General features: G+C 41.3%; 1 protein-coding gene across 2 annotated transcripts in view; it reads right to left on the bottom strand.

Annotated features, from left to right (window-relative positions):
- Positions 1-12,484, bottom strand: part of MYRFL (myelin regulatory factor like) — a 335,757-nt gene that overhangs the window by 193,510 nt on the left and 129,763 nt on the right. For both annotated transcript variants that reach the window (XM_075344883.1, XM_075344884.1), the window contains 4 exons: positions 6,267-6,358; positions 5,696-5,846; positions 4,992-5,187; positions 1-5 (listed from right to left, as the gene is read on the bottom strand). The exon at positions 1-5 is cut by the window's left edge and continues 72 nt beyond it. In XM_075344883.1, coding sequence (XP_075200998.1) covers positions 1-5; positions 4,992-5,187; positions 5,696-5,846; positions 6,267-6,358 — 444 coding nt within the window. The remainder of the gene's footprint in view (positions 6-4,991; positions 5,188-5,695; positions 5,847-6,266; positions 6,359-12,484) is intronic.

Raw genomic sequence — 12,484 nt, 5'->3', positions numbered from 1 at the left:
TCTACCTTTAACAACATTTAATAATGAATGTTATCATACTGAAATTGTATAGTGCCAATACTTCTAATTACTGGGCTATGTGCTCCGCCTACTTGTGGTACTCAAAGGAGTTTTCCCACGAACAAAGTTAATGTTAATTTATAGAAAATGGAATAAGTTCCATAATTGAATGTGTTTAAAAAGATGTTCCTGTGCTGAGATAATGTTATATGTGTGTCCCTGCTATGTACTGTGTAATGGCCGTGTCTGACCGTACAGGAACATACCACATCGCCTGGCAGCGGAGGAAATATCTAAATATTACAGTTTGGGATCCCAAATCATACTTTGAGGTAAAACATTTTTTAAATACCGGTAGGGAAATGTTTTACCTCACAAAAAGAATCAGCTGTGATCCCATGCAGTAATGTCTGTATATTGTATAATGTCTCTATACGGTCAGACACAGCCATTACACAGTATGTAGCAGGGTCACATATATAAGATTATCTCAGAACATGTACATTTTTTTAACACTTCCAATTGTGGATTTTATTATTATTTCAAGATCTATTGATTAAAATGAACCTTGTGGGAAAACCTCTTTAAAGGAAACCTGACAGCCCAATCACACTGCCCAAACTACTGGCAGTACAAATCAGAGAGCACCTCTATTTTACAAGCATCTATGTTGAAATATGGACTGTTGCAAAATTTCAGAGGGAAACATATTGGAGAACATGGCCAGAGACAACATGACTATTCATTCTGGATTCTCTCCATCTGCTTAGCTAGACTGACAGATCTGACCCTATATACACAGAGGGAGAGATCTATTAGGGAAGATAACCAAGCAGGAAGACGTTGGCAGAGATTTACCGTGGTGCTTGAAAGTTTGTGAACCCTTCAAAATAATTCTGCATAAATTTGACCTAAAACTACATCACATTTTTACACAAGTAGATGAAGAACCCAATCAAACAAATGCATCAAAATTATTATACTGACTTTTTTTATTCGGAAAAATGATCCAATATCAAAGGTCTGTGAATGGCAAAAGTATGTGAACCTTTTTGGATTAGCAGATAATTTAAAGCTTCAAGCACCTAATCTCCAGCCACACTTTCAATTATGTTTTTCTAAGAAACCTCAGAAATGCAGAAGCAGTTAAAAAATAGGTGCTTGTAATGCAAGAACCGCTTTTCCATTAAAGAGGACCTGTCAGCTTTTCAAAGTACTTATATTTCTATGAACTAACAATAACCACCAGGAGGAGAAGAATTGGTATGATTGCCACTCTGCCATAGTCAGGGAAACATCCAGGAGTAGGTCAATAGTGATGTATTTCTACGTGTTTCAGAGAGAACCCTCTCCTTCCTCAGGAAAATCACATATACAAGGAGGTGTACACAGTTGGGTATATATAGGGAGCAGGTATGTCAAAGCACCGCACCTTCACTATTGAAAAAAAGGGGTGTACTGTGAGACAAAACAGTATCAGAGAACACAAAACATCACAATGTTATACATGGATAGTTGGTACGATGCAAGCAATAAATATGTAAAGCACACAAATGAAAAATTGCTTCTGTATAATGTTATACATATGGAAACTACTAGAAACAAACACATCACAAAAAAAACGCAAACATTTTCCAAAATGTATGTCTATGGTCTAGAACCCCACTGTAATATGGAAGGTTTTTTAGCAGTATATTAGCTGACTGAGTTACTTGGATTAGAGGTGTACCCAGCGTCGGACTGGCTACCGGAGGAATCTCCAGTAATGCCAGGCCTGGATTCAGTTACCTGCTTTGCACTCCGGAGCTCTCCCCTGCAGCCTGGACTGATCTCAGAGTTTGCAGGACTGAGCCGCGAGCGCCACGTTATTGATTCCCTGGCGATTGCGGTTCAGTTCATGACAGCTGCGGACAGGCCGGGCTGCAATCCGGAGTTCAGGTGAGAGCACCGGAGATCAGCCCGGCCTGTCTGCAGCTGTCATGACCTGAACCGCAATCGCCGGGTGATCAATCACTCAGCGCTCGCGGTTCAGTCTAGGCTGCAATCTGGAGCTCAGATGAGAGCTCTGGAGTGCAACGCAGGTAACTGAATCCAGGCCTGGAATTACTGTAGATTCCTCCGATAGCCAGTCCAACGCTGGGTGTACCTGTGAAAAAAACAAAGATCTGCAACTTGCAGTGCGGAAGTGAAATTCTAAAAGGTGAAGAACAATAATGGTGCAAAAAAAAACCCCATTTGTGCAGTGGGGCAGTGCTTTAAGATACCTGCTCCATACATATTCCCAGCTATGTACACCACCTTGTAAATGTGATGTTCCTGAGGAAGGAGAGGGGTCTCTCTGAAACGCATAGAAATAAATCACTATTGACCTACTCCTGGATGTTTCTCTGACTACGGCAGTGCGGCAATCTTAACCATTCTTCTCTTGGTGTTTGCTGTTACATTTGTGGAGCTGCTGCAGCCGTCATTTTGTCATTTCTAGTTGGTTGTGACTCACACAACCTGCTAAGGTGAGCATGTCCAACATTTTTTAGTTATCTTTCTCAGATAAAACCCCAGATTGCACTTTTTTTTCCTCCAGCTCACTGCATCTCAATGAAATAACAATAGAATTGAAATTTAAGTATTTGTAATTCTATTATATGAGCATTGCTAGTGTGATACATGTAATGACTGACACTCTGCATTCCTGATCTATATGTCTCACACTGTTAATGCCCACTGTTCTGGAGGCCGATTCTCATAGTGATCAGTGTCCGGCCCATAGATCTTAACAGCTCATTTACATATTAGGAAAAATGTGTATTTCTCTGGAATAAGATATTGGATCACAGATATCATCGTATTCAGCTTCCAATGACCTACATGCCCATATTGACGGCTTAGGAGGATTGATCCTACTGACAGATTCGATTTAACCCCATAATGACCGCGGCCAGTGAAATTATGTCCCAGCGGACATAGTGTTAGGCCGGCGTCACACGCTACTATATATCGGGCGATATGTCGTCAGGGTCACGGATTCCGTGACGCACATCCGGCACTGTTAGAGATGTCGTAGAGTGTGACAGCTACGAACGACTGTGAACGAGCAAAAATACTCACCCTATCGTTGCTCGTTGACACGTTCATTTTCATAAAGTCGTTCCTCCTTCTGCGCGCCGGTTGTTCGTCGCTCCCGAGGCAGCACACATCGCTCCGTGTCACACCCCGGGAACGACGAACACAGCTTACCTGCGTCCCGCTGGCAATGTGGAAGGAAGGAGGTGGGCAGGATGTTATGTCCCGCTCATCTCCGCCCCTCTGCTTCTATTGGGCGGCCGCTGTGTGACATCGCTGTGACGCCGAACGTCCCTCCCCCTTCAGGAAGAGGATGTTTGCCGCCCACAACGGGGTTATTCGGGAGGTAAGTACGTGTGACGGGAGTAAACGACTTTGTGCGCCACGGACAACAAATTGCCCGTGACGCACAAATGACAGGGGCGGGTGAGATCGCTCACGCGATCGCACGACATATCGTCCCGTGTGACGCCGACCTTAATCCCACCCGTCTGCCGCGGGCAGCCAGGGAATTCTGCGCACATATCAGCCATCAGCTGATTTGTACAGCTGACATGTGCCTAGCAGGCACACGCAGATCCGCGATCTGCCCATACTTGTTAACCCCTTAAATGGCACTGTCAAAATGTGACAGCGCCATTATAATCACAGTCGCGGTTAAAGTTTACTCACCGCCCAACACCGGAAGTCATGTAACGTGATCACGTGGATCTGATGGTTGTCATGGTAGCACAAGGTCATGTGATGACTCCTGTAGCTCACATGACTCACTTCCTGTTTCACCTGGCCGAGAGCTGTGTGAGACAGGAGATGAGCATATCTGGTGTTCACAGCTGTGTAGCTGTGATCAGCAGATATGGAAGAGCGATCACACTGCTGATCCTTATAGTTCCTTAGAGGACCTAATAAAATAAAAAAAAGGAAAAAAACAGTTTTGAAAAATTAAAAAAAATAAAAAAACCTAAAAGTTCAAATCACCCCCCATTTCACCCCATTAAAAATTAAAGGGTTAAAAAAATAAAAAAAGATACACATTTGGTATCGCCGCATTCAGAAATGCCGGATGTATCAAAATATAACATCAATGAATGTTTTTTGGTTGCGGAAAATTTTGCGCAAATTGCAATAACAGGCGATCAAAGTGTACAATCTGCACAAAAATGGAACCATTAAAAACGTCGGCTCGAGACACAAAAAATAAGCCATCAATGAGCTCCAGATCCCAAAAAATGAGACCGCTACGGGTCACGGAAAATGGCTCAAAACGTGCGCCACTTTTTTAGACAAACATTTTATTTATTTTTTTAACCCCTTAGATAAAAGTAAACCTATACATGTTTGGTGTCTATGAACTTGCACTGACCTGAGGATAACACCAATATAACAGTTTTACCATATAGTGAACACAATGAATAAAATATCTTAAAAACAATTGTGCAATCGCACTTTTTTTTGCAATTTTTCAGCATTTGGAACTTTTTTGCCTTTTTGAGTGCACGACATGGTACAACTAATAGTTTTATTTAAAAGTACAACTCATTCCGCAAAAAAACAAGCAAAAAACAAGCCCTCATATGGCAGGCTTGACGGAAAAATAAAAATGTTACGGCTCTCTGAAGAATAGTGAAAAAAACACGGAAAGCGCAAAATCGGCCAGTCATGAAGGGGTTAAACAGTTATAAATAAACCAAAATTCCACTTCATGATATTGCTACATTTTTAAACCAATTGACCCGAGTTTCATAATTCCTAATTTTACTGTCTTCAAATACGCTTTTAATCTTTTTTTACCCAGGAAATAACCCACACAGAAGGTTCTTACACACGCTGACTTTACAAAGGCCATATTTAGACCTCGGATTCCAATGCTTCTCATACTATCACATAATACATCATTTGAAAAATATAACTATCTGTGGCATGCAGCTTACCTTAACTCCAAAGACTTTCAGATTAAAACTGTCAACAGGATTCAGGCCCTGCTGTGTTTTTATATATTTGGGGTTTCCAAGCACTCGGATGTGAGCCGTCACCTGAAAGTGGTTCTTTTTCTGGCATACATATGCATCATCCACTGTAGAAAAGTTAAATCCTTTGTCGGTGATTACTTGATATCCCACAGCAGGACTATAAGAAAAGAATAAGGTCATTAAACAGCCTCTCCAAAGCCATTAAAGTACGTGAAGATGGCAAGGATTTATTAGAAAGAAATGATATGAGCTTAGCATCTATGCTTGAATATAAAAGATATACTGTGTATGGGTAATGAGAAATGCACAAATGATCATGAACAATACACTGTTCTATTAGTAAACGCAATAATTTAAAAGGTTATTATTATTATTTATTATTATTATAGTGCCATTTATTCCATGGCGCTTTACTTGTGAAAAAGGGGGGCATACATAGACAAGTAGAATAATTATGAACAGTACAGGGCACCGACTGGTGCAGGAGGAGAAGACCCTGCCCACGATGGCTCAGTCTAGAAGGTTATCCCCATCTTCATAGATGCGCACTGTCAGAGTGCCCTTTTCCATTTTACGGCTTCATAACATTTACAGTCATTCTTCTTGAGAGATTACAATCACACATATCTAATATTGTCCCACTTTTTCGATAAGTGATTTCTTACATTTGCTCGGAATGTGCATTATACAGACTATGCCAGTATGAGGTCTGGTAGGGCTTCCACGTAAGTGACTGATAACATTTGTCAATGGAAGATACTGTCTGCCCATCACTTTCATATCCGTGCATGTCCATCATGCAATCAGCAGGGGGTGCTATAATAAGAACAATATAGTCGTTAGTATAAAACAGATTAGTTACAATACACATAAACAACCACAGTTACCTGTACATTCTAGTGATAACTATATATATATTATATCATAATACTATATATAATATATATATATATATATTTCAATGAAATGCAACCTAATACAGAATTAATAATTATTATATATAACATATATAATGCAGTTAGTACAAATTCATTAGGAAGGGAAATACTATTCAGAATGGTCTGAGGGCAACGGAAACACAGGATACTAAATATTTGTTGGATGGATATCATCAATAATGCAAGGAAATGAACATCAAACAATTGAAAAAAGTCAAGGAAACACAGAGGAAAATGGCCTATAGAATATTCTAGGGTTGGGCACGACGGAACAGATAGAATAAAAATATATAATTACTCTGCCTTGTGTCCATATTCCAGTTATGTGACCAGTTCTCCCTTTCTTCCAAGTGTACATGCTTCCTCTTCTTAGAAGAAGAAAATGAAGACCTTGAAAGCAAAGTTACAAAGATGTTAACTGTAAAAGTAGGACTCTTGCACCAGGTTCTCAAGGCTGTCTGGGACCAGAAATGAGTCACATTCTGATGTCCGGATTAAAACTCAGGGCACAGTTCAGATCCCGCAAACCAAGCTCATCTTAGGTCGGTTTCCTGAAAGCACTGTACGTTCAAGTCTGTGATTTTATGTGAATTCTAAAATGCATATAAATTAGACTTTGCATAAGATTGTTGATCCGCTATTCAAACATTTTAGGTAAAGGATTGTCTAGTTCAAATCTACGTACTGATGTCATTGGATTTTAAGAGTGTTTGTGTGGAAGAATGGGACAAAATCCCACCTAAGCAATGCACTCAACCTATTTCACCATACAGGAGGCGTCTTGAAGCTGTCATCCCCAACAAAGACTTTTGTATGAAGTATTAAATATATTTCAGTTAGAGTGTTTAATACTTTTTCTTTGTTTCATTGCTCATTATTGCACATCACTAAATGTATGGACATCTATGGTTTATTTTGTTGCGTTTGTGGATTGGATGGGTTGTTACTGACATCTGGTGAGTGATCTGTTTATGGCTGGCTGGGCGCCCCCTGACGAAGGCCCTATGCTGAACCGCGCATAGGGAGCTGATGGCGTCCTAGCAAGGAATTATGTCTACAGGTCTGTCCACTGTTTTGATTTATTTTGATGCAGTGTCTATCTATTATTTGAACTTCTGAGTAGACATATTTTCATCCTTATAGGCTCTCCTATCGACTTTGATTAATTTTTGGCCATTTTTATATTTGCTTTGCCTGTTTATAATATACAGTCATTCTTTGACTTGTTTTCTCCTGCCTGTGGATGTGCGCCATCTTGTGTGCCATCAATGTCATTACACCTTATCTTTCCTTATGTACTTAATAAAAATATATTATTATTGATTTTTTGAGTTGGTTTTTGAGTGAGTTGGTTGTTATTGGTCATAAAAAGAGTAGGAGGCTGAGAGAGGATCTGTTAGACATACACCCAGACATTTTTTTTAAACAGTGGGAGAAACAGCTTACTGACCAAGACATTGGGCCTAAAATCAGGGATGGGTGGAATGTTCTATGAAAGCATGTTCTTAAAGAACAGTGGAGGGAGACTCAGTATAAAATGATGCATAGAGCCATTTATGCTTCCAATCTACTGGCGTCCCCTTTAAAACCGGATAAGATCACTCAATGCCCAAAGTTCAAAACTCCCTCCACTGATTTGTTACATGGACTATAGTCGTGCCCTTGGTGAAATTTTTGGGGGACATTACCAATTGTATTGAATGTATTTGATTCCTTAAGTTCCCTCTAACGAATACTTTGGCATTGTTTCACTACTGGTCGGGAAATGATTAGAGATTGAGTGACCTTCACTTTCCACCTCGGCTCCTCCATGTGGTGCTGCGCCTCTCAAAAAGGCTATTACTTAAACACTGGTTAGACCCTAATACCTCTTTGATTAATTAATTTTTGCAGCAATTGAAGCATTTATTACATTTGGAGAGACGGGATGACGAAAAAAAAAATAACAAATACCTAAATATTTCAAAACTTGGAAGGCATTCATCGAAAAATATTGTTCTCCAGATGAGATAATTCACATAGTCACACCCTTTAAGGATTCTGAATGGTTCCACATGGGGAAGTTCAGTGGCTCGATGGGTAAGCTGGAGATTGATGCTGGTTATTTCATAGTTTGTTTATTCTAATATAGCTTAGATGAATGTTGCGGTCCATTTAAGCACACTTTTTCTTGCCCATGTATGCACTGCTTGAATTTATGTATTTGATTGACTGTTATGTTAAAAAACCCAATAAAAATTTTATTTAAAAAAAAAAAAACAGAAGCAAAATAAGAAAAAAAAATATTTATATACAGTTAGGTCCAGAAATATTTGGACAGTGACACAAGTTTTGTTATTTTAGCTGTTTACAAAAACATGTTCAGAAATAAAATTATATATATAATATGGGCTGAAAGTGCACACTCCCAGCTGCAATATGAGAGTTTTCACATCCAAATCGGAGAAAGGGTTTAGGAATCATAGCTCTGTAATGCATAGCCTCCTCTTTTTCAAGGGACTAAAAGTAATTGGACAAGGGACTCTAAGGGCTGCAATTAACTCTGAAGGCGTCTCCCTCGTTAACCTGTAATCAATGAAGTAGATAAAAGGTCTGGGGTTGATTACAGGTGTGTGGTTTTGCATTTGGAAGCTGTTGCTGTGACCAGACAACATGCGGTCTAAGGAACTCTCAATTGAGGTGAAGCAGAACATCCTGAGGCTGAAAAAAAAGAAAAAATCCATCAGAGAGATAGCAGACATGCTTGGAGTAGCAAAATCCACAGTCGGGTACATTCTGAGAAAAAAGGAATTCACTGGTGAGCTTGGGAACTCAAAAAGGCCTGGGCGTCCACGAATGACAACAGTGGTGGATGATCGCCGCATACTTTCTTTGGTGAAGAAGAACCCGTTTACAACATCAACTGAAGTCCAGACCACTCTCAGTGAAGTAGGTGTATCTGTCTCTAAGTCAACAGTAAAGAGAAGACTCCATGAAAGTAAATACAAAGGGTTCACATCTAGATGCAAACCATTCATCAATTCCAAAAATAGACAGGCCAGAGTTAAATTTGCTGAAAAACACCTCATGAAGCCAGCTCAGTTCTGGAAAAGTATTCTATGGACAGATGAGACCAAGATCAACCTGTACCAGAATGATGGGAAGAAAAAAGTTTGGAGAAGAAAGGGAATGGCACATGATCCAAGGCACACCACATCCTCTGTAAAACATGGTGGAGGCAACGTGATGGCATGGGCATGCATGGCTTTCAATGGCACTGGGTCACTTGTGTTTATTGATGACATAACAGCAGACAAAAGTAGCCGGATGAATTCTGACGTGTACCGGGATATACTTTCAGCCCAGATTCAGCCAAATGCCGCAAAGTTGATCGGACGGCGCTTCATAGTACAGATGGACAATGACCCCAAGCATACAGCCAAAGCTACCCAGGAGTTCATGAGTGCAAAAAAGTGGAACATTCTGCAATGGCCAAGTCAATCACAAGATCTTAACCCAATTGAGCATGCATTTCACTTGCTCAAATCCAGACTTAAGACGGAAAGACCCACAAACAAGCAAGACCTGAAGGCTGCGGCTGTAAAGGCCTGGCAAAGCATTAAGAAGGAGGAAACCCAGCGTTTGGTGATGTCCATGGGTTCCAGACTTAAGGCAGTGATTGCCTCCAAAGGATTCGCAACAAAATATTGAAAATAAAAATATTTTGTTTGGGTTTGATTTATTTGTCCAATTACTTTTGACCTCCTAAAATGTGGAGTGTTTGTAAAGAAATGTGTACAATTCCTACAATTTCTATCAGATATTTTTGTTCAAACCTTCAAATTAAACGTTACAATCTGCACTTGAATTCTGTTGTAGAGGTTTCATTTCAAATCCAATGTGGTGGCATGCAGAGCCCAACTCGCGAAAATTGTGTCACTGTCCAAATATTTCTGGACCTAACTGTATATATATATATATATTCCACTGTGCAGACACCTTTACATCTTGTGTCAAGTTTTTAACATGAATAGTTTGGTGACGGGTCTTCTTTAAAGGGGTTATCCTGGCTTTGAACAACAATTTAAACCTCAGCAGATGTGATAAAGTAAGATCTAAGGGTATGTGCGCACGTTGCTTTTTACCTGCTTTTTTGCTGCTTTTTCTTCTGCGCTGTTTAATGCCGAAATTGATGTGTTCTTCTATTCAAGCAAAGTCTATGGGAATTTGGGTTTCTTGTTCACACTATGTTGTTCAAAATGCTGCCTTTTTGTGGCAGAACTTTGGTCAAAAACTCAGCTTTGCAGTGCAAAACCCAAATGGCAAAAACAATTGACATGTTGCTTCTTTGAAAAGCTGAGTTTTTGACTAAAGTTCTGCCACAAAAAGGCAGCATTTTGAACAACATAGTGTGAACAAGAAACCCAAATTCCCATAGACTTTGCTTGAATAGAAGAACACATCCATTTTGGCATTAAACAGCGCAGAAGAAAAAGCCGCAAAAAAGCAGGTAAAAAGCAGGTAAAAAGCAACGTGCGCACATACCCTAAAGCCAGCTTTACACGTTGCAATTTGTTGTGCAATCACGTTTGCGATGTGACACACCCAGATCGCATATGTGATCTAATGAGATCGCACGTAGGTCGTTCATTTGCTGTCACACGTGCGTTAGTAGTCTATGTTACATTGATCAATTTTGTGTGCGATCCTTTAGATCATGTGTTCTGTGACGTATGCATTGGGCACCTTTTTTTTTTTTTTTTATTTATTGACTTGACAAGCGTGTGTAATGTAGAGATGCGTTTTTACTATGTCATCTGCCATTCAGCTCTGCTACATGGCCGCTGACAGCAGACACAGACAGCCATGTAGCAGAGGTGAATGGCAGATGACAGCAGACACAGACAGAGCCGCACGATCAGAATGAACTCGGGTGAACTTCCCCCGACTTGATTGTCATGCTGCGGCTCTGTCTGTGCCGCGTCCTGATTAGCGGTCACCAGTGAAGGACTCACCGGTGACCACTAATCTCCTGAGTAACTGAATTGAGCAGCCCTCTCTCATACTCACCGATCCCCGATCTCCGGCGCGGCGCTGCACGGCATTCACACTGCTCCGGAAGCTTTTACTATTTTGAAAAAGCCGGCCGCTCATTAAACAATCTCGTATTCCCTGCTTTCCCCGCCCATGATTGGTTGCAGTGAGACATGCCCCCACACTGAGTGACAGGTGTCTCACTGCACCCAATCACAGCAGCCGGTGGGCGTGTCTATACTGTGCAGTGAAATAAATAATTAAATAATTAAAAAAACGGCGTGCGGTCCCCCAAATTTTAAAACCAGCCAGATAAAGCCATACGGCTGAAGGCTGGTATTCTCAAGATGGGGAGCTCCACGTTATGGGGAGCCCCCCAGCCTAACAATATCAGCCAGCAGCCGCCTAGAATTGCCGCATACATTAGATGCGACAGTTCTGGGACTGTACCCGGCTCTTCCCGATTTGCCCTGGTGCGTTGGCAGCTAATGAAGGGAATAGCGCGATCAGCTGAGCTGTCACTGAGGTTACCCGCTGTTACTGGATACAGCGGTGGCCGCGGGTAACCTCAGTGACAGCTCAGCTGATCGCGCGGCTGTCTTCAGTTGCTGCATGGAGCTGACAGGAGCGGCGGTGTACTCTGGTTTTAAAATTGGGGGAGACCGCACGCCGTTTTTTTTAATTATTTAATTATTTATTTCACTGCACAGTATAGACACGCCCACCGGCTGCTGTGATTGGGTGCAGTGAGACACCTGTTACTCAGCGTGGGGGCGTGTCTCACTGCAACCAATCCTAGGCGCTGGTGGGCGTGGAAAGCAGGGAATACGAGATTGTTTAATGAGCGGCCGGCTTTTTCAAAATAGTAAAAGCCGCCGGAGCAGTGTGAATGCCGTGCAGCGCCGCTCCGGTGATCGGGGATCGGTGAGTATGAGAGAGAGGGTAAGAGGGATAGACTGACATGGACAGAGAGAGAGGGACAGAGATAGTGACCGATTGACAGAGATTAGTGAATGACAGACATTGTGAGGCGCTTCAGAACGCAGCTTTCCAGCTGCGCTCTGAAGCGGACCTTTTTTAAGCTGCGGTGCAGAGCGCACACCTGCGCACATTGCCTCAGACATCAAAATCGTATGAGGGATGTCACACGTTTCAATTGACTAGGTTCGTGCAACAAAACGTTCAATTCTAGACAAAGATACGATGTGTTTGCGATCAACGGTTTTGCGTTCAATCCTGATCGCACGTAAGTGTCACACGCAGATACCTCACAAACGATGCCGGATGTGCGTCACTTACAACTTGACCCCAACGACGGATTGTGAGATACAGTGCCTACAAGTAGTATTCAACCCCCTGCAGATTTAGCAGGTTTGATAAGATGCAAATAAGTTAGAGCCTGCAAACTTCAAACAAGAGCAGGATTTATTAACAGATGCATAAATCTTACAAACCAACAAGTTATGTTGCTCAGTTAAATTTTAATAAATTTTCAACATAAAA

Source organism: Anomaloglossus baeobatrachus, chromosome 4, assembly GCF_048569485.1.
Source record: "Anomaloglossus baeobatrachus isolate aAnoBae1 chromosome 4, aAnoBae1.hap1, whole genome shotgun sequence".
In the NCBI taxonomy this organism is placed as follows: domain Eukaryota; kingdom Metazoa; phylum Chordata; class Amphibia; order Anura; family Aromobatidae; genus Anomaloglossus; species Anomaloglossus baeobatrachus.
Note: the sequence above shows the minus strand (reverse complement) of the source record. Positions and strands in the feature narration are given on the sequence as shown.